The 22,929-nt window shown below is 43.3% G+C and overlaps 1 protein-coding gene across 7 annotated transcripts in view; it reads left to right on the top strand.

The window, feature by feature from the left end:
• The window catches only part of aopep (aminopeptidase O (putative)), a 113,428-nt gene that overhangs the window by 70,902 nt on the left and 19,597 nt on the right, over window positions 1-22,929 (top strand). For all 7 annotated transcript variants that reach the window (XR_008064077.1, XR_008064078.1, XM_052461788.1 and 4 more), the window contains one exon: window positions 22,568-22,684. Coding sequence is in view for 5 of the 7 variants with exons in the window: in XM_052461788.1 (XP_052317748.1) it covers window positions 22,568-22,684 (117 nt within the window). In the remaining 2 variants the exon portion in view is untranslated. The remainder of the gene's footprint in view (window positions 1-22,567; window positions 22,685-22,929) is intronic.

Below are 22,929 nucleotides of genomic sequence, written 5' to 3'. Positions count from 1 at the left end.
GACTCAAAGAAAGTCTTTTTTTAAGTCATGTCCCCCCCTCCCCCCCCGTCCTTGACTTTGACTAAATATGTCTATATAACACACTATCATTGTTAGAATCTTAATATCACAAACCAAATTTGTGTTATGAGTAGTTTTAAGAGGACATACATTTTTTTCCCCTCCCTGCCCCTCATTCACCGCAAATCACTCACTGGCAGTCAGCCTGCGTAACTGATGGCCCATCAAAATGGCAAAATGTGTAGATTTGCAGGAAATTAGCTTTCAAACTGCACAATTGTCTCTCAGCCTCATGACAAAATGTGTACAACAGTATTATAAAACTGTAAATTTTTCTCTCTGCCCCATGTTTTTTGGGGGGGTTTAGGCGAAAGACAAGTCTTTAAATGATGGGTGAGAATATTATCAATTGTTAAATTGCATATCAAGAATCTGATGAACAGTGCAGCTCGGAAGTGACACAGAAGGCAGGTAAACATTTTGATGTCTATAGTATCAGAAAGACTATTCAACTCTGAACTCCATTTCAAAATCTAACTTTTTGGCAGAATTACCATGATTCCATCCGCTCCCAACGTGAACTCGCAACACTCAAAGCACAGTATTATATTTCAACTCAAAATATGCCATTATGTTCCTTTGAAATGCATTTTAAATGATTATTATTGCGATTGCATGTACTGTATGAAATGTATGTATTAGACTGTTAAAATGTTGAAGTTCAAAAGATGTCATGGAATGGATGGCTATCCCATAAAATTCCATTCAACATTTTGGGACAATGTAGCCCCCCTATTTACACAAATGACAACAAACATGTCACTCAAATCAGTGCTTCCTAGTTCCATGTATCAAACAGTTATTTCAGTTATACTAAAACTAGGACAATCTGGAGAGTCCCATTCTGATTATAGACCCATATTATAGACCCCCAATTGTGACAATAAAATAATAACAAAGCTTATAAGTAATAGAATATCAAAAGTCTTCCCAGACTTGATACATAGCAACCAAACAGGGTTTGATTTAAAATAGACACTTAAAAACAAATACAAGAACATGTTTCAGTTTAATACAATACGCAAAGAAACAAGACATAGATGAATCAATAATGGCTGTTGATGACAAAAAGTATTTTTGACTGTCTTGAAAGTCCTTCTCTATTCAAAACCTCTCAACTTTCCCGATAAAATAATACATTTAATAAACATGTTACATAAATGTCCTAAAGCAAAAATATAAACAAATAATACATTATCTGATAAAATCGCTTTAGAAAGGGGCACAAGACAGGGATGTTCACTCACTCCACTCCTGTTTGCAATAGCAATTGAACCGCTTGAAAGAAAGAATTAGACCGGACCCAAATATAACAGGTACCACCAGTATTGGTAAACATGAATATAAACTACATTTATTTGAAAATGATCGCCTGATATACCTGACCAATACTGAAAACTCTTTGCTAAAAATGTTTTCAGAATACCAAAAATGTTTTTTTTTTAGATTTATAATGGCAATAGGAAAAAATAAATACATCACTACAGTATCTACAGCAATCATTTGGACCACAACAATTTGTAAATAATTAATAAGTGAAAACAAACAAAAAAAATCGAAAGATAACTTAAATTCATTACTCAACGATATGAAAGCAGATCTAAGTAAATTTAATAATCTTCCCATAAATCTTACAGGTAGAATAAACCTCTTTAGAATGGCATGGCAGCCAAAGTTTTTGTATTTATTTTCGGTAATACAAATTACCCCACTGATGACATTCTTTAAAAAAGTTTAATCGGTAATAACAGAAGTCCGAGGGTGGTTTTAACCTCGCTACCCAAGGCTTTTACATGCAACATATAGTTAAATACACTAAAGAGGAAGAATGGGTACATATTTAAGATGTGCATGCTCATCCCCAGAATCTAAAGCTGAGAAAATGAACAACACAATAACAATATGGAAGAAAATGAAACATATTCTACAGGAACCAATATCACTTCCTAAAAGCACAACCTGATGGAACAATCCTTGGATTCCTTTTCAGAATTCAAAGATAAGTTGGTCCACATGGACAACTAAAGGCATAGTAACTGTAAATGAATTGGTAACAGGAAATACATTTATTTCCATGACGAGGGAGATGATGAGGATTTCCATGTTGTTTTTGTGATATGGAAGACATCTAAACCTTGCAGAGAGCATATCCAACTGACAATCTCTTAGAAATAAATATGAACTATTGGAACCAAGACATGAAAATAATTGATGTTGGCACAAGATAGAGGGAAAGTTGGAGTTTAACTAACAAATTTACAGTTAACGAAAATGTACGCTTAATCCAGTAAGGTCTGGGCGAGTGGGTAATCCGCCTCTACCATCAGTCTTATTAACCAACGTGCAATCATCAGATAATAAAATGGATGAGCTCCGATCAAGACTATCCTACCAACGGGACATTATAAACTGTAATATCTTATGTTTCACCGAGTCGTGGCTGAACGACGACATGGATAACATACAGCTGGCAGGGTTTTCGGTGCATCGGCAAGATAGAACAGCTGCCTCTGGTAAGACAAGGGGTGGTGGTCTGTGTCTATTTGTAAATAACAGCTGTTGCAGGAAATCTAATATTTAAGGAAGTCTCGAGGTTTTCCCTGCCTGAGGTAGAGTATCTCATGATAAGCTGTAGACCACCGTATTTACCAAGAGAGTTTACATCTATATCGTAGTTGTCTATTTACCACTACAAACCGATGCTGGCACTAAGACCGCACTCGATGAGCTGTATAAGGTCATAAGCAAACAAGAACATGTTCATCAATGGCCTGGCTCCCCCTCCACTCAGTATTTTTGTTAAACAGAAAACCCAAACATATGGCAGCAGAACCACAAGGTCTGCCATGAGAGGTGACTGTATAGTTCCCTTAAGGAAAAGCACCTTTAGTAAATCCGCTTTCTCTGTGAGAGCTTCCCATGTCTGGAATACACTGCCATCAGACACACATAACTGCACCACCTATCACACTTTCACAAAAACATGAAGGCTTGGCTAAAGGTCAATCAGATTTGTGAACATAATCCCTAGCTGTGTACTGCCGCTTTCCATGTTGTCTGTTGTCTGTAGCTTGTGAGGTGTGGAAACACTTTGCTGTTTTTTGTCTAGTTGCTTTTTGTTCTATGTTGCTCTGTCTTATATGTTGCTCTGCATGTGTTCACTACTCAATGATTGTCTATATTATAATTGTTTTTAATAACCTGCCCAGGGACTGCGGTTGAAAATTATCCAGCTGGCTAAAACCGGCACTTTTACTGAAATGTTTATTAATGTGCACTGTCCCTGTAAAAATACAAATAAACTCAAAGATAAACTCAATCCAGAGACAGCACTCCTAGTGGCCGCGGACTTTAATGCAGGTAAACAGAAATCAGTTTTACCTAAACTTAGTAATAAACCTTTAGACCACCTTTACAAAGCTCTCCCTCGCCCTCCATTTGGCAAATCTGACCATAATTGTATCCTCCTGATTCCTGCTTACAAGCAAAAACTAAAGCAGGAAGCGTATTGAGCAGTGACTCGCTCAATACGGATGTGGTGAGATGACGCAGATGCTAAGCTACAGGACTGTTTTGCTAGCACAGACTGGAATGTGTTCCAGGATTCTTCCGATGGTGTTGAGGAGTACACCACATCAGTCACTGGCTACATCAATAAGTGCATCGATGACGTCGTCCCCACAGTGGCCGTACATTCCCCAACCAGAAGCCATGGATTACAGGCAACATCCACACTGAGATAAAGGCTAGAGCTACTGCTTTCAAGGAGCAGGACTCTTTTAAGAAATCCTGCTATGCCCTTCCGACGAACCATCAAAAAGGCAAAGCGTCAATACAGGACTAAGATTGAATTGTATTACACCGGCTCGTCGGATGTGACAGGGCTTGCAAACTATTACAGACTAAAAAGGGAAGCGCAGCTGCGAGCTGCCCAGTGACATGAGCCTACCAGATGAGCTAAATTACTTCTATGCTCGCTTCGAGGCAAGCAACACAAAGCATGCATGAGAGCATCAGCTGTTCCGGACGACTGTGTGATCATGCTCTCCATAGCTGATTTGAGTAAGACCTTTAAACAGGTCAACATTCACAAGGCCACAGAGCCAGATGGATTTTCAGGACATGTACTCTGAGCATGCACTGACCAACTGGCAAGTGTCTTCACTGACATTTTCAACCTCTCCCTGACCGAGTCTGTAATACCAACCTGTTTCAAGCAGACCACCGTAGTCCCTGTGCCCAAAAACACCAAGGTAACCTGCGTAAATGCCTACCAACCCGTAGAACTCACATCTATAGCCATGAAGTGCTTTGAAAGACATTCATACTATTATCCCAGAAACCCTAGAACCACTCCAATTTGCATACCATCCCAACAGATCCACAGATGATTCAATCTCTATTGCATTACACACTGCTTTTTCCCACCTGGACAAAAGGAGCACCTATGTGAGAGTGCTATTCATTGACTAGAGCTCAGCGTTCAACACCATAGTGCCGTCAAAGCTCATCAGTAAGGTAAGGACCCTGGGACTAAACACCTCCCTCTGCAACTGGATCCTGGACTTCCTGACGGGGTGCCCGCAGGTGGTAAGGGTAGGTAACACCACATCTGCCAAGCTGATCCTCAACACAGGGGCCCCTTAGGGCCAAGCACGACTACAACACCATCATTAAGTTTGCTGATGACACAACAGTGTCAGTAGGCCTGATCACCGACAACGATGAGACAGCCTATAGGGAGGAGGTCAGAGACCTGGCAGAGCGGTGCCAGGATAACAATCTCTCCCACAACGCGATCAAGACTAAGGAGATGATTGTGGACTACAGGAAAAGGAGGACCGAGTACGCCTCCATTCTCATCGACAGGGCTGTAATGGAGCAGATTGAGAGCTTCAAATTCCTTGGTGTCCACATCACCAACAAACTATCATGGTCCAAACACACCAAGACAGTTGTGAAGAGTGCACAACAACGCCTATTCCTCCTCAGGAGACTGAAAGGATGTGGCATGGGTCCTCAGATCCTCAAAGAGTTCTACAGCTGTGCCATCGAGAGCATCACTGCCTGGTATGGCAACTGCTCGGCTTCCGACAGCGAATCACTACAGAGGGTAGTGTGTACGGCCCAGTACATCACTGGGGCCAAGCTTCCTGCCATCCAGGACCTCTATACTAGAAGTGTCCGAGGAAGGCCCTAAAAATTGCCAAAGACTCCATCCACCCTAGTCATATACTGTTCTCTCTGCTACTGCACTAATAATATAGATATGAATTGCACAATAATTATACCTTTATGGATTATTGGTACATTGTTTTCTCTTTATTCAACCCGCCCACCACCCAACTGCCCTTCATCTACACAGTATTTCATGACGCTAAACTCGCCCCAACTGAAGGTGGGAAAAAGGGCTGGCTAAGTATGATCCCCAATCAGAGACAACGATAGCCTCTGATTGGGAACCATACTAGGCCAACAAAGAAAAAGAAAACCTAGATATACAAAAACTAAAGTACCCACCCTAGTCACACCCTGACCTAAACAAAGTATAGAGAATAAACAGAGATCTCTAAGGTCAGGGCATATGACAAACAGGGCTGTTTGGTTCTGGTTCGTCTCAGCATCAGGCAGTGCAGAAGCCTACTAAAGAATGTGCGGTCTGCTGCTAGGTCCAGCTAGGACTCCTATCCTGGCTAGATTCCTCTGATGAAAGACACTACGACGTCTGCTGGACCTGCAACACTACACACACAAGGCCTGTGGTTGTTTGGGAGATGACGTTTGTAGTTGCTACTATGGTGATGTTATTGGGTTGTGTTGTCAGGGACTGGTATATATTTACAGAGTTTGGTGGATATCAGATAAAAGTCTATTGTGTGACTTGAACAATATAACTCAGAAGTGCATCTTTTAATTGTAGCTCTAACATCCATGTGCATGTCTGAAAGACGACAACCCAATCTATTACTGACACGTTGGCCCCTGCGTTACCAGACACTGGTCTCTGATGGCGTGAGGTAAAGAATGAAAGATTTAATTCAATGGTGTGAATTATGCCCCAATTATGTATATGGTATGTCTACCTCTGTGATCCCATGTTGCGTGCCCTATCCATGTGCACCCAGTATTCCTCAGACTGTACCGTGACCCACCTGAACAGAGCATTTGAAGGGTTATGGTTAGGAGGGATGGAGGGGAGGGGACACCACCATGGAGTCATGTGCTTTCTATTATACACACACGCACAACCACAGGAGAGTGGATTACTGCATTCCACAAAACACTAGAGGGAAAGATTCCTCTCAGCTTAGATTAATGAGAGAGAGAGAGAGAGAGAGAGAGAGAGAGAGAGAGAGAGAGAGAGAGAGAGAGAGAGAGAGAGAGAGAGAGAGAGAGAGAGAGAGAGAATCTCCTTCTATTGTAAGTGTAGTGAAATATACCCTTATCAAACATATTAGCAGTATGCACAAAGCTGTAGGTAACAGAAGTCTCTCTCTCCTCTCCTCTTAGTTGACGCTTTCCATTGTAGCAGTGGTCCGGACCATGGTCCATTGACTAGAGGATACTGTTGCATGGGAAGCCGAGGGCCGAGAGGCTTCCCTAATGTTAAAACAACGTCCGTTTCACTGATCTCTCATATATAAAGCACTTCACCCCAATAAGAATCTGTTGATTTAGCATTACACGTTTGGCTAGGAATCTCTTGAGCGTGTGTGTATGTGCGCCTCAATGGCACACTTGGGTCAGGCCTGGCCTTATAAACCATAAATCAATCCAAGGCTGATTTATTGAGTCAGTTTACAGACACACACACACACACACACACACACACACACACACACACACACACACACACACACACACACACACACACACACACACACACAACTGTAAAGATGCAGGTTTTATTTTAACTGCGTAGACGTATGCTTTATGTAAGCTGGTAATTGGTACAGCACCTTCCTCTTTATCACACTCCAGAGTCTGGCCTTTAAAAGGTAGGGCCTATCATTAATGGAATGTTATTTGCAGGAAAGTATAAGGGATGTGTGCAAAAGGCATAATATGTATCACTGTTTGTGAAATGAAAGGTACAGTGTTTTATAGTACGGACAGACTGTCAGAGATAGTGAGATTGAAAGAAAGTATGGATCTAGACAGAGAGTTGATAATATCCAGAGAGAGAAAGAGATGGAAAGATAGAACGAAAGATAGAGGTACCTGTCTGTGGTGTATTTGTCTCATTTATCACTCAGCAGTAGGTCTGGTTTTTGGGGGGCATTTGAAGCTCACTACCTGTCTCATCACTCCACAGGAGACATGTGTGTGTGTCTGGGTGTGTGTGGGTCTGGGTGTGTGTGGGTCTGGGTGTGTGTGGGTCTGGGTGTGTGTGGGTCTGGGTGTGTGTGGGTCTGGGTGTGTGTGGGTCTGGGTGTGTGTGGGTCTGGGGGTGTGTGTGTGTGTGTGTGTGTGTGTGTGTGTGTGTGTGTGTGTGTGTGTGTGTGTGTGTGTGTGTGTGTGTGTGTGTGTGTGTGTGTGTGTGTGTGTGTGTGTGTGTGTGTGTGTGTGTGGGTGTGTGTGGGTGTGTGTCTGGGTGTGTGGGTCTGGGTGTGGTCTGGGTCTGGGTGTGTGTGTGTGTCTGGGTGTGTGTGTGTGTGTGTCTGGGTGTGTGTGTGTGTGACTCCCTGCAGTGATGTGTGCCCATCCTGACATGTCTTTTAACGTCTGGCAGTTGCTCAGTATAATGCCACTTTGTGCTTTATGACTCTCCCAGGAATACACACACACACAATGGTGAGACATTTCACTAAAATGGAAAAGATATCAGAGGGAAACAGAGGTACGTTCACAAACACACAAACCCACACATACACTGAGGTAACATCTGTGTCTATTCAACAGCTCAATCACAAGAGTTCACATTGGATTTATACCAAACACCAATTTGACACATAGTTAATTGTATAGGACAGAGAGTGGTTGGGTAAATTACATTGTGTGTTTTGAGTCATGCTCTCTGTAAAGCAGCCAGTCTTCTGTTGGAATCTGAATCAATACTTTCACATAAAACCTAAAGCGGTGATTCAGGCATCACCTCATTCATAGGTTTTCATGGGGTACAGTATGTAGTGTGTGCGTCAGTGTGTGTCTGTCTCTGTGTGTGTGTGTCTGTCTGTGTGTGTGTGTGTGTGACTGGGGTGGACTGAGTGCTAAAACATGTCTGTGCTGGTACTGATTGAAGAGCTCACGGGACCCTCAGACTGCCCTGACATAATTATCCTCCTCAACCCTCCCTCACGCACACATACACCACACACACACACCAGGGTAGGGCTTAATTCAGAATTTAGTTTAGAATTCTTGAATTGAAGTAGTAAACAGGATACAGAATTGCAATTTGAATTAAAGGAAATACAATGGAATTAATTGAAATTAAATTAAATTAAAATGCCTTCTATTCTATATTATGTGTAGTCTATGCAAATATCCGTTTTGTACATAAAACATAAAAAAGGATATTAAATACATGCATTAGTTTAACCCTCAGGTGAACCCTGAGCCATTCAAAAAGAAGCCAAACAAATTAAAGGGTCGATGGAAATATAATTGTCTATTCTAAGCATTCTATTCTAAGGTCAAAAGAGTATATGAACATTGTTTTCAGAGAAAAGGGATATATTATTTGGCATGTGGAAGTGTAATCTGTCAGATTCAATGAAATTCATGTTCTATGACTGAGTGAGATTTATTTTAATGGCACTGAATTAAATTCTACTTCCTGTGATGTGTGGCCAATTTAATTTTTTATTTTACTTTTTTTTTTAAACATTTTGGAGTCTTTTCCAAAATTCTAAATTGAGGCCAACCCTGATATACTTAAGTGATAATGCCAGAGATGCCGGTGTTTGGAGGATATATTTGCACAGGTGTGTTCGTCTCGGGCCGGGCAAACCATGCCAATATATCCTCCACCGGCTTCAAGGGCATTATCACTTTTATACAACGGGTTACCAACATATTCAAACAATGATTGACATATTTTCATTAAAAATATATATTATTTTGATGAATTTATTCATACTATTTCATCCTTCCACAAGATATAGTCCCGAAACAAATCTAGGGTTGCTACCCAAGCCGGCTGGTCGTTCGTTCTATAGGTTCGGTTGCCAGAGACGCGACCAAGTCGTTCAGTCTTTTTGTTCTGTAGCTATGGACGCGACCCAGTCGCTCGTTCTAAATGTTCTATTGCCATACTGGCTGGCAACGTTCTTATCCCTTGTTGCTAGCTAGCCAACTGTGGCTAACTGACAGTCACGTCAAACAGTGCAGACAATAACAACAGTAGTTGCATTTGTTTAAGCTGTTTTCTAGTGACATTTCTTTGGACACATAACAATGAGCTAATGAGGCATGATTTCTCCTGGCATAGAAAATGTGCTCTCTCGTTAGGACACGGCGGTTCAGAGGAGCTAGCCAACAACACGGCTAACACAATAACTTTATAAACTGAAGCTGGAATGACTGCAAACTAGCTGCACTTAGTTTCATTTGGCCTTTTTTCAATGACTTTTCTTTGTATATGTCCATAAAAATGATGCCAGCTGATTCATGATTTCGACTGGGAGAGAAACGCTGCCTGCCTCTCTCTCGTCCCGAATCCCGACATGTTCATCACTATGGGACAGCTGGACATCGAATTTGAATATTGAAACCATGTTGCAAATGTCGGAGAGACAGACAGTAGGGTTTTTACAAATCTCCGCTGTTGAAAATGATATGTTTGTCTAAAAAAAATGGCTTTTTATAGCGGAGATCAAGTTTATAACTTCCCTGTCTGGGCGGATGAGACAGTGGATTGCGCAGTCAGATGGAACAGAGTAAATATGCATTTTAAGGTCATAGCTTTAGCTGGTGGTAACTTGTGGACTAGACACAGGCTGGAATGCGGTTTTAACCAATCCGCATCCAGGATTAGACCCACCTGTTGTATAAACACACACATACACACACAGAGAGTAATGAGAGCTTTATGTTACTGGGTTCATAGACGCCAGGGATTATGCTTCCCGCACATTAATCCAATAACTACATGTCTTTGAGATCTGAGTGTGTGTATCTGTGTGCGCATGTGCTGGCACTCAGGCAGTCTAACTCAGGCAGTCTAACTCAGGGAACTTTGATGGAGGCAGAGGCCACAAAATCTGAACTCATCATGGGGGACTGCAGTGGTTCGCGGGTCTGCGTACCCACATCCATACGCACACATGCAGTCAGAGCCGGCCCTCGCCTTTTGGGGGCCCTAAGCAAAATGTAATGTTTACAGTTCATTTCCTGCAGTTCTACACATTTTCCCAAGAGAAAATGTTGCAGTTTTAAAGCAAGTTTGCCGCAAATCTACACATTTTGCCATGGGGCAGAGATAAAATGGAGCAATTTTGTGGAATGTGGAATGTTTTGCAGTTTTGACTATGATATCAGAGTGAGAGTGACAACCAAAATCAATGGGGGCCCCCGGTCGGTAATTCAACCATGATTACTACAAGTTTAGTCTTGCGTCCAGCTAACTTACAATCTGAAATGTTTTTGCTGACATGGGCTATTGAGTGACTCTCTGTGACTTACATAATACGAGATAAACTGTTGATGCACAACCACATTTTGAAATTGTGCCTTGTGAATTCTACTATCTGAGTGGGATGGGCGTCAGCCGCAAGCTCTGGCTCTCCGAGGGTCACGTGTTCAATCCCACTGTTTTTTTCCTCTCTTTTTTTTGTTACCCTATCCCAAACCATGACCCATAACTTACCATTTAGAATGAATGCCTAAACTTAACTGTCAAGTTACTACTGTTGTAACCCTATCCCAAACTTAACCGTCGAAATTTGACATTTGGAGGAACTTCCAAATGTAATGTTTGGAGAAACGTCGGAATCTGAAGTCAAATAGGTAGAAGTGTGAGATCTTGTTGATATAGCAGGGCCCATATGGTTCTGGTCAAAAGTAGTGCGCTATAAAGGGTATATACAGCGCGGTTTGGGACACAGTCCAGATTGATACATACCACACACAGAGATCAAACATGGGACACCCCATTTCCCAGCTTCCTCTGTGGTCAGGTGCTCTCTAGTCAAAGACAGGCTGGAAAACTGGAAGCAAACCAAACACGCGCACACAGACACGCACATTCCAAACCACGACCCATTATGCCAGACGTCATAGAATCCAAGTCTGAATTGAATGACGGGCTGTGCTTTTTCCGTCAGAATATCATGTGTTCTTTTCCTCTGCTAAATTGGCTGTGGTTGTGTGCCATTATGATGTTATGCTATGAGAAACCTCTGTCTGTGTGGATCACTTCTCTGGTGGATATAGACGAATAGAGGAAATGGCGTCTTCATCCGAATTGAATTGAGCTGATGATGATGTATCAGAGTCCAGTTCTACCTGGTCTTCTCTCTGGGACTCACAGCTCAGAGGCGTCATGCCCATAGGGGGAACAGGGGAACGTGCCCCCCTCAGATTTTTTTTTTTGTTTCTCTGTAATACTACTAGCCACATAGCAATTTCATGAAGTTGGCTTTTAGCTAGTGCAGATAGGTTCCTAACCTCATAACTAGCTACCAAGAAGCCATTTCAGGCTATCACTCAAGTTAAAGTAGTTAGCTTGGCTAACTATTTTAGCTGGCATGCGTGCTGGCAAGGTTGGTAGACTTTAGAAAAGCAAGCAATAACTAAATGTACTGAATAAGACTCACATTCCTTTCAATCTTTTGCCCAGATTTGAGCAAAGATGCATAAAAGCATATTTAGTTTCATTTAAAAAAAGGCCCACCGGTCAGGACAGCTAAAGTGTTATTCTTAGATATTCCGAAAAATATACATGTTTTTTTAGATTGAATTAAGCAAAATGATTATGGCTCTCGATTGCAGGAAAAGCTGTTTCAGGTGTTTGAAAAATGCTAAATTCTCCATCTTCCAGACTGTGTGGCCCTAGCCACTCCTCCGGATCATTCCCTAGCCACCCTCACATACCTATTAGACTGGGCTCACACTTCCTGGTTATAATGACCAATCATTGAAGACGATCTCATCCTAGATTTTCTGTCATTGATGATGGCAGGTTTGGAGTAGAATTGTGGAGGGGGGTTTAACAGCAGTCAGTATGATCAACAGGGTAGTTTGACAAGCTATACTTTCAGTCTGTAGTGTTCTATGAATTGTGAACTGACAAACTTGTCCTCTCGATGTCCTCTGCTCCTGTCTCCCAGTCGTGTGTGTGTTTTGAGAATGTCTCTCAGTGGCGCGTGACTTTCTTGATGTGAGCAGATATCTGGGCTTAGTCTGTCTGTCTGTCTTTCTCTCTCTCCTCTCTCTCTCACTCTCTCACTCACACACACACACACACACACACACACACACACACACACACACACACACACACACACACACACACACACACACACACACACACACACACACACACACAGAACACATACCTCCGTCAGCTCAGACACATGAATCCAAACGCCAGGGTTCAAACAGGAGGCACACACACCCCACGCACACACACCGCACGCACACACGCAAGCAGTTCTCTCCCTCTTTCTTACTCTTTCTTTTTCTTGCTTACGCTCCCTCTCTCTCTCTCGGTCTCTGCCTTTCTTTCAATAGGGACAGATCATATCTCTACACAGTAGGGGTCGTATCAGTGTATGTGTCTTTCACCCCTATTGTTCTAAACATGTGGCTAACCTCCAGCTTCTTAGCTCAATGAATTCCCTTTTCAATTTACAAATGGACTTAGTTTCCATGCCTTTGTGTGTTATTGAAACACAACCCTCATACGACAAGGTCAAATTACCTCCAAATTACCAGATAACATGCCAATTTTTATGTTGAGTGACCAAGTTACTTTGTGTGTGTGTGTGTGTGTGTGTGTGTGTGTGTGTGTGTGTGTGTGTGTGTGTGTGTGTGTGTGTGTGTGTGTGTGTGTGTGTGTGTGTGTGTGTGTGTGTGTGTGCCCCCTCACTGACTGTTTGTCCGTCTCCAATTAGCCCTGATGACTTTTTTAACCAGGAACCGTTTGTAGCTGAGATAATATTTAGTCACCCTCCACAGCCATAGTATCCTTCTGCTGGGCGGTCACTGTATTTCACAGGGATAATGTTTAGACACCACCCTTCCACGGGTCTACCTTGCAGTCAAGATCAAGCCAGTACAAATGGCTGGAGGAAATTAAACCTTGAAGCTTTGCTATTATTATCCTATATAGCGCACACGTTCCATACATTGAGTGTGTGTGTATGTTTGTGGGCACCTGTGGGTAGATACTTTCTGAGCCTCTTTAAGGCACCAGGTCGTGCGTAGCTCTAAATACTATCCTCTCTTCCTCCCCTCCTTCTCTTGTCTTCCTCATACTTCTCTTTGTCTAAGCTAACCTCCAGATGTTTGTATTTGTCACCACTGGGCCCATTCTCCTCCTCTCTCTCTCTCTCTCTCTCTCTCTTTCTCTTTCTCTCTCTCTTTCTCTCTCGCGCACACACACAGCGGCTCTTTTGTTCTGGTCCACGTCAAAGGCATCTCTGTATACTTGCGAGTAGACGTGCCTGTATTTTGAAGACCGACCGGTTTGTTTCTCCACTGGAAAGAGAGGAGGAGAGAGGGAGGAAAGGAGGAGAGAGGGAGGAAAGGAGGAGAGAGGGAGGAAAGGAGGAGAGGGAGCCTTTCACAGCGGAGACGTTAAGCAGACTGTTGTTTGTGGCGAGGCACTGAGTGGCAGAAATTATTGAAACTTACACAGGTTTGCGCGCACGTGTGACTGTGTGTATGTGTTTGTGGATGTGAGGTTTGAAAAGGGTTCGTGAGAAGGACAATTGTGAAATTGCCCCGAAGCTGAAAACTGAAAACGTATCAGTAGGCCAATGGCAGTAGTTTGAAAGGCTTTGCTTGCAGTTAAGGTTACAAGTCTGAACATTAAAGCTGGTGCAGACACACTTCAGAAGCTAGTGTTCACATATGTGTGTTTTCGTATGTGTTTGTGTGTGTGTGTTCTCAGCTGCTGTGTGTTATACAGGGTGGGCCGCAGTAGCTCTTCTCCAATCAGGCAATGGGCCTAGGAGGCTCTAGCCAATCACAGAGCAGCGTTAGGTCACAGGGGGTTGAGAGAATGGGTGAGGCTCTGGGGGTACCTCCCAGAACAGTTGTGTGGGAAACCTGGTCCTGAGGCCACTCCAGGGTAGAACGACTGCCCCCTCTGATTGAAGCCACTGACGATCAAGTCCGACAGCGGTACTGCAGGCATTGTTTGCAGAAAACCGGATCCCCAATTATAGAGAATGTAAAAATGTCAATCTTTGTGTTCAATCTTCGTGTAAAAAATGTAAAGACAATCATGGTACCAACAATTTCTTCTAATACACCAGATGTCCTTGAACCAATTATTAAAACATTGCGTACATGTGAAGTTATGAGGATCATTTAGTTGCTAATGTAAATCTACAGTACCCCGGTCGGCATTCAACTTGAGTTAAGGATCCGCATGCTTCGGTTCGGCTGGCGCCTATCGGAACTCAGCTTGGTGAGCCAAACGAGTGTGCTCTCATACTCCCTCAAAAAACCTTCGCTTGAAAAACGAGAAAAAAGCACCAATAGTACTGTTTGTCCATTTTGAGACGCTGTAGCCAGTATACACTTCCTCAAAATAGAATAAATCCATTTTAAGATACCAACAACAACAGGCACGTCACAAAATGTTGTCATAATATATGCACAAACTGCTCAAACTGTTTCGAATGGGAAGCATAAATAGTTTTAGTAAATGGTTTAGTACTTTTAAGTTCCTCGGCGTACACATCACAGACAATCTGAAATGGTCCACCCACACAGACAGTGTGGTGAAGAAGGCGCAACAGCTGCCCTTCAACCTCAGGAGGCTTGTCACCCAAAACCCTAACAAACTTTTACAGATGCACTATCGAGAGCATCCCTGCGGGTACAGCCTTGTACGGCAACTGCACCCTCCTCAACCGCAAGGCTCTCCAGAGGGTGGTGCTGTCTGCACAACGCATCACCGGGGCAAACTACCTGCCCTCCATGACACCTACAGCACCTGATGTCCCAGGAAGACCAAATACATCATCAAGGACAACAACCACCCGAGCCACTGCCTTTTCACACCGCTATCATCCAGAAGGCGTGGTCAGTACAGGTGCATCAAAGCTGGGACAGAGAGAATGAAAAACAGCTTCTATCTCAAGGCCATCAGACTGATAAACAAGCCATCACTAGCACAGAGAGGCTGCTGCCGACATTGAGACCCAATCACTGGCCACTTTAATAAATGGATCACTCGTCACGTTACACAATGCACTCTAAATAATACCACTTTAATAATGTTTACATAACTTACATTACTCATATCACATGTATATACTGTATTTTATACCATCTATTCCACCTTGCCTATGCTGCTCAGTCATCGCTCATCCATATACTTACATGTACTTATTCTCATTCGCCCCCTTAGATTTGTATGTATTAGGTAGTTGTTGGGGAATTGTTAGATTACTTGTTAGATATTACTGCACTGTCGGAACTAGAAGCACAAGCATTTCGCTACGCTCGCATTTAACATCTGCTAACCATGTGTATGTGAGCAATAAATGTTTTTTTTATTTTTTATTTTAAATAAGCGGATGTAGCACTGAGCTACTGTAGGCTGCAATGTCACTTCCTGGAGTATCTCAAACGGCGCATGTTATGTCTTCATGAGACGCCATCTTAACCCGACTTCATTTGGTTTCAAAGCGCTATTGAGGCTTCACATAAGAATGATGGTGTGACGTGGTCAATGGCTTTGTCCATTCATATATACCGTCAAAGGGTCACACTGATCACACAAACACGCATGAAACACATTTGATACACACACACACACATGGTGGTGTGATGCTGTGGGGTGATGCCTATTTTATTTATTTTTATTGAACCTTTATTAAAAAATATATATAAATATAGGACAAAACACACATCACGACAAGAGAGACAACACAACGCTACATAAAGAGAGACCTATAAGATGACAACATAGCATGGTAGCAATGCAACATGACAACAACATGGTAGCAACACAACATGGTAGCAGCACAAAACACGGTACAAACATTATTGGGCACAGTCAACAGCACAAAGGGCAAGAAGGTAGAGACAACAATACATCACGCAAAGCAGCCACAGCTGTCAGTAAGTGTCCATGATTGAGTCTATGAATGAAGAAATTGAGATAACTGTCCAGTTTGAGTGTTTGTTGCAGCTCGTTCCAGTCGCTAGCTGCAGCGAACCGAAAAGAGGATCGACCCAGGGATGTGTGTGCTTTGGGGACCTTTAACAGAATATAACTGGCAGAACTGTTGTTGTATGTGGAGGATGAGGGTTGCGGTAGATATCTCAGATAGGGGGGGGGGGGCTAAGAGGGTTTTATAAATAATCATCAACCAGTGGGTCTTTGCGACGGGTATACAGAGATGACCAGTGTACAGAGGACTATTGAGTGCAGTGATGTGTCCTATAAGGAGCATTGGTGGCAAATGGTAAAGAACATCTACCCGCTCGAGAGCACCCTTACCTGCCAATCTATAAATGATGTCTCCGTAATCTAGCATGGGTAGGATGGTCATCTGAATCAGGGTTAGTTTGGCAGCTGGGGTGAAAGAGGAGCGATGACGATGTGTCTATGGAGTGGATTGACAGTGTATGGTACGTGTCGTGAATGTCCCATAGTGATAGCAGGAGTCTCTTTGCTAGGCCCTTCTTGTCTGTCCCTCCCTGCTAGATAAATCAGCAGCCTTGTCTGCGGATGAGACACTTTGTGTGTGCTTCTCACAATCAGGCTTAGCATACACTGCAAGCTGTGTTGGGGGGGTTTATCCTTCTAATCAAGATAAAATGTCAGACACACACATACACACATGCGCGCCGCATTTAAGCAGCTCAATCCCAGAGCATGTTATGATTGTGATAAAAGCAGACCATCCCGGAGGAGAGGAGGAGAGGGGAACAGAGAGTGATATCACAAACATGAGGGGCATCACTCTAAGGCATCCGCTATCTCTAAGGTGACCCAGCTGTGATGTCATCAGCACAGATTGATATCAGCACAGAGAGTCGGCTCTGGTTCCCCGGGCTGAAAGTCCAACAGAGAAACATGTGACTCACTAAGAAGAACCTTTCCCTCTTGTTGTTCACTGTTTGCCCAATCATTCAATGAATTGTATGAATTTATACACCTTTATTTAACCAGGTAGGCAAGTTGAGAACAAGTTCTCATTTACAATTGCGACCTGGCCAAGATAAAGCAAAGCAGTTCGACACATACAACAACACAGAGTTGCACATGGAGTAAAACAAACATACAGTCAATAATACAGTATAAACAAGTCTATATACGATGTGAGCAAATGAGGTGAGATAAGGGAGGTAAAGGCAAAAAAGGCCATGGTGGCAAAGTAAATACAATATAGCAAGTAAAACACTGGAATGGTAGATTTGCAATGGAAGAATGTGCAAATTAGAAATAAAAATAATGGGGTGCAAAGGAGCAAAATAAATAAATAAATTAAATACAGTAGGGAAAGAGGTAGTTGTTTGGGCTAAATTATAGGTGGGCTATGTACAGGTACAGTAATCTGTGAGCTGCTCTGACAGTTGGTGCTTAAAGCTAGTGAGAGAGATAAGTGTTTCCAGTTTCAGAGATTTTTGTAGTTCGTTCCAGTCATTGGCAACAGAGAACTGGAAGGAGAGGCGGCCAAAGAAAGAATTGATTTTGGGGGTGACTAGAGAGATATACCTGTTGGTGGGAGATGCCATGGTGACTAGCGAGCTGAGATAAGGGTGGACTTTACCTAGCAGGGTCTTGTAGATGACATGGAGCCAGTGGGTTTGGCGACGAGTATGAAGCCAGGGCCAGCCAACGAGAGCGTACAGGTCGCAATGGTGGGTAGTATATAGGGCGTTGGTGACAAAACGGATTACACTGTGATAGACTACCTCCAATTTGTTTAGTAGGGTATTGGAGGCTATTTTTTTGTAAATGACAGTGATCGCCAAAGTCGCAAAAGAGACTTTTATCTCCCTCACCAACTTCAAACATCATTGGTAGGATGGTCAGTTATACAAGGGTATGTTTGGCAGCATGAGTGAAGGATGCTTTGCCTTTTGCATTGTATATAGAAATATTGACTTGAAGCCAATTCTGGATTTAACTTTGGATTGGAGATGTTTGATATGGGTCTGGAAGGAGAGTTTACAGTCTAACCAGACACCTAAGTATTTGTAGTTGTCCACGTATTCTAAGTCAGAGCCGTCCAGAGTAGTGATGTTGGACAGGCGGGCAGGTGCAGGTAGCGATCGGTTGAAGAGCATGCATTTAGTTTTACTTGTATTTAAGAGCAATTGGAGGCCATGGAAGGAGAGTTGTATGGCATTGAAGCTTGCCTGGAGGGTTGTTAACACAGTGTCCAAAGAAGGGCCAGAAGTATACAGAATGGTGTCGTCTGCGTAGAGGTGGATCAGAGACTCACCAGCAGCAAGAGCGACCTCAGTGATGTATACAGAGAAGAGAGTCGGTCCAAGAATTGAACCCTGTGGCACCCCCATAGAGACTGCCAGAGGTCCGGACAGCAGACCCTCCGATTTGACACACTGAACTCTATCAGAGAAGTAGTTGGTGAACCAGGCGAGGCAATCATTTGAGAAAACAAGGCTGTCGCGTCTGCCGATGAGGATGTGGTGATTGACAGAGTCGAAAGCCTTGGCCAGGTCAATGAATACGGCTGCACAGTATTGTTTCTTATCGATGGCGGTTAAGATATCGTTTAGGACCTTGAGCGTGGCTGAGGTGCACCCATGACCAGCTCTGAAACCAGATTGCATAGCAGAGAAGGTATGGTGAGATTCGAAATGGTCGGTAATCTGTTTGTTGACTTGGCTTTCGAAGACCTTAGAAAGGCATGGTAGGATAGATGTAGGTCTGTAGCAGTTTGGGTCAAGAGTGTCCCCCCCTTTGAAGAGGGGGAATGCGAACACACACACACACACACACACACACACACACACACACACACACACACACACACACACACACACACACACACAGTGAGAGGCATCCTGCTTACATGTGATCTATAATTCAATAAAGTCACCTCTCCCTATGTGGGAGGAAATCTTGCTGAGAGGGGCCAGATAAATGAGAGGGTGGGGAGGGAAGGAGGAGGGGAGGGATGGAGGTCGGAGGGGTAGTCAAAAGAGATTGACTAACATTAAAGCTAGAAATGGGGAAAGGGAAAAATAGAGAAAGAGTAACTCTAGCACCTGAGGCGGGTGGGGGGGGGGGGGGGGGGCTGAGGCGTTTAGCCGCTGGTGCCAGAGAGCTTTTACGAGTCTGCGGTCAGACAGAAATAAAATTCAATGGAGCGACTGAATGGTCCGTCACACACAAACACACACACACATGCGCGCACACACACATACGCGGTTGAATGGCCTCTGAGAAATCACTGTTGGGTTTTATAATGTCACAGTGATTCCACGTCTCCATCACCCATAATGCATTGTGACTGAACTAGCATTCTGAGACAAACACACTCAAATCACTGTAAAGGAGGGAGGGATACGGACAGCAAGGAAGAGACATACAGCTCATTGAAATGCCAATGTGACTTTGTACCTATATGGATATTTCGGGAGATGTTGGTAGCAGTAACGTTGATAACAACCACATGATTTACACGTCGGAACTATGTGGATGCCACGATAGCAGTGATTCTCTCTCTCTCTCAACGAGCTATGACAGAAGAGGTGTTTTAAGGGGGAGAAAAAGATTGAGAGAGAGGGGTGGAGAGGTAGAGAGAAAAGGTCAAAGATAAAGAAGCTCTCGGTGTCCCTCACTCACACACACACACACACACACACACACAGGTTGCTTAGTGTGGTATCCAGTGTCGTTGCCATGGAAGTTATGAACGATCACAGGATTCTGTCTGTCTCTCCGTCCGTCCGTCTGTCTGTAATAGCAGGAAGGTTTTCGGAGTGTTATTACACTCAGCTACTGTTCTATTACTGGACATGTTTCAGTTGGTAAAGCATGGCTTTAGGTTGTGGGTTGTGGGTTCCATTCCCGGTGTCATATATTACAATATTATCAATATCTTATGTTAGTGTGGTTATTGCTCTGGGCGCTCCCATCTGACGTAGGGAGACATGTCTCTTACAATGGGGTATTCAATGTGCCACTGTGTGTGAACACGCCAGTCTGAATGTTTGAGATCAGTGGATATCAAATCCCACTTCACTGACCTCCAAAACAGCAAGTCATCCTCCAGCAAGAATGATAATGATGATGGTTCTCCTAATCCAGAACCAGGCGTTTGAGGCTGATGAGGCAGATACACACCATTAGACAAGGCTGAGGGGGAGGGGGGGGGGCTTCATGGCTGGAGTAACCACTTTGGAGAGGGGAGGAGACATAAGCATGAAAATATGGGGGAGAAAACAGAGGGTTTAAACCAAGCCTCTCTTAAATGGCCATTGCTCTTCATGCCACTCTGAGTAGTGTTTGTAAGTGTTCGTCAGTGTATTTCTGAGTAGGAGTTGTGGAGGGTTTTGATAGGTTGAATGGAAGGATGGATGTGGAGGAGTATGAAACAGACAAGCAAGACCAAACACATTACCTCACTAAGTGGTGCGTGCGTGCGTGTGCGTGTGTGTGCGTGTGCGTTATCGGGAGGGGAAAAGGTGATCTCCCTGCCTGGGAACTCCCTACTCTTGGAGAGGGCGCCGAGGGTGGCACCACACACACACACACACTGTTTGATCTCATGATCGGGTCAGGGCTGAGACTAACAATAGCCCCAATAGTCCGGTGTTGAGAGCATTTTCCCACTAGAGTGGGTAACCTATCCTCTATCTCTCCCCTACACACGAAGCTCACGTGAGAGAGAGAGAGAGAGAGAGAGAGAGAGAGAGAGAGAGAGAGAGAGAGAGAGAGAGAGAGAGAGAGAGAGAGAGAGAGAAGAGAGAGAGAGAGAGAGAGAGAGAGAGAGAGAGAGAGAGAGAGAGAGAGAGAGAGAGAGAGAGAGAGAGAGAGAGAGAGATTAGAGGAGAGAGAGAGACTCTCAGAGACCCTCTCAGAGACCCTTCAAGATGGAGGGACCTAACGGTTAGCTCTCACAAAATGGAGGAGTAGTGAGGAGAGCAAGACAGAAACAGGACAGATAGAGGTACAGTAAGAGAGAGCGGAGCGAGATCTATTTGCAGAGTATCCACATTAATTTACTGTCAGTGTATAGGCTGTAGTTGCTTGACTTGAGGCTTGGAATGAGATTCTCTCAGACCAACCAATGGTTAAATACTCCCTGTGTTTGAAATGGAGAACTTTCTGGTAGGGCAAAAGTTCTCCTGGTATTTCCTTACCAACAGTTTGTTGTGGATAAGAAAGATTGACAAAGGGAGGAATGCAAAGGAGAGGCAAAAAAAGAGAATACATTTAATGTAGAAAAGGTGTGTGTGTGTGTGTGTGTGTGTGTGTGTGTGTGTGTGTGTGTGTGTGTGTGTGTGTGTGTGGAGAGAGCCAGTTCCAGATCATAATGTGATAATGGAGTAAGAATAGCAGCTTGGCCTCCACCCATTTATATTCACACACACACACTGCTCCATTATCACATCGGTCTCTATGGAGCCTCCTTTATTTTATCCCAGAGAGGAGGAATATGTGTCTTGTCTATCCCAGGGAGAGGCAGGCAAGGCTAGGCACAGCTCACAGCACCATGGGGTGTCTCTCTTTAAGTCCTCTTTTAGAATACCACATAACACAGCATTAATCAGCACTATCCCAACAGAACAAATGTAGAAATGAATGTGTCTAACATATTCTTTCTTTAATCTTCTCTTTACTGTCTTCCCCTGTTCAATAGTCTATTCAGTCATGGGAAATCTGCTTTATTTTTGTATCAAATGATATTTAATAGTCGAAAAGCTTTGGGCCTCAGCAGAGAACAACTTCAATCAAAGGAGTTCCTTCTTTGTGACCGTGTGCTGTTGAGACGTTCGCAAGACTCATCGTGTCTCTCTTCCTCGTTCTTTTCTTCTCTTGTTTCACTCCGTCTACAGAATAACTGATCTGCCTCCCTCCGTCTCCGTCACCGCTTCAAACGCTAAACATTCCCCCACTGTTTCCCTTATATTCTGAACATTTGCCTTGGCATTATCTTAATATTTTGCAGATTTAATTTTTTTTTTTTTTTTTTTTTTTACGAGTTTCTCCCATCCACCCATCCAAACAGATTGTTTGCTGAATAGAGACTGATATTTAATGTCTTTCGGTGTTATTCATAAAATACCCCTCAAACAAAATGAAGTCAAGTAAATCATATTTATGTTGTCGATCATGTTGAGACCCACAAATGTTGAGACCCACAAATAACCCCTCCTTTCTATTTACGTTGCCTAGGTGATGCCGGAGCAGCTGGTGTTGCTATTGGAGATTCTGCTGGAGGAGGCGGAGCTAAGTGTGACATCACTACGTACGATCAAGAGAACCTACGATCTCCCGAAGCAGGACGCTGAGGTAACACTGCACACACAAGTGGATATAGTATGTATAAGCTGGAAGTAGAAGCCTAAGTATTGATGTAGTTTACTCCAGGGTTAGGGGACAATAATATATTTACGAATATATATATTTAAAATAATACATACTGTACCAGTCAAAAGTTTGGGCACACCTACTCATTCAAGAGTTTTTCTTCATTTTTTAAAACTATTTTCTACATAATAGAATAATAGTGAAGACAACAAAATTATGAAATAACA

Source organism: Oncorhynchus keta, chromosome 14 (assembly GCF_023373465.1).
Source record: "Oncorhynchus keta strain PuntledgeMale-10-30-2019 chromosome 14, Oket_V2, whole genome shotgun sequence".
NCBI lineage: Eukaryota > Metazoa > Chordata > Actinopteri > Salmoniformes > Salmonidae > Oncorhynchus > Oncorhynchus keta.
This window is presented reverse-complemented; position numbering and strand designations above follow the sequence as displayed.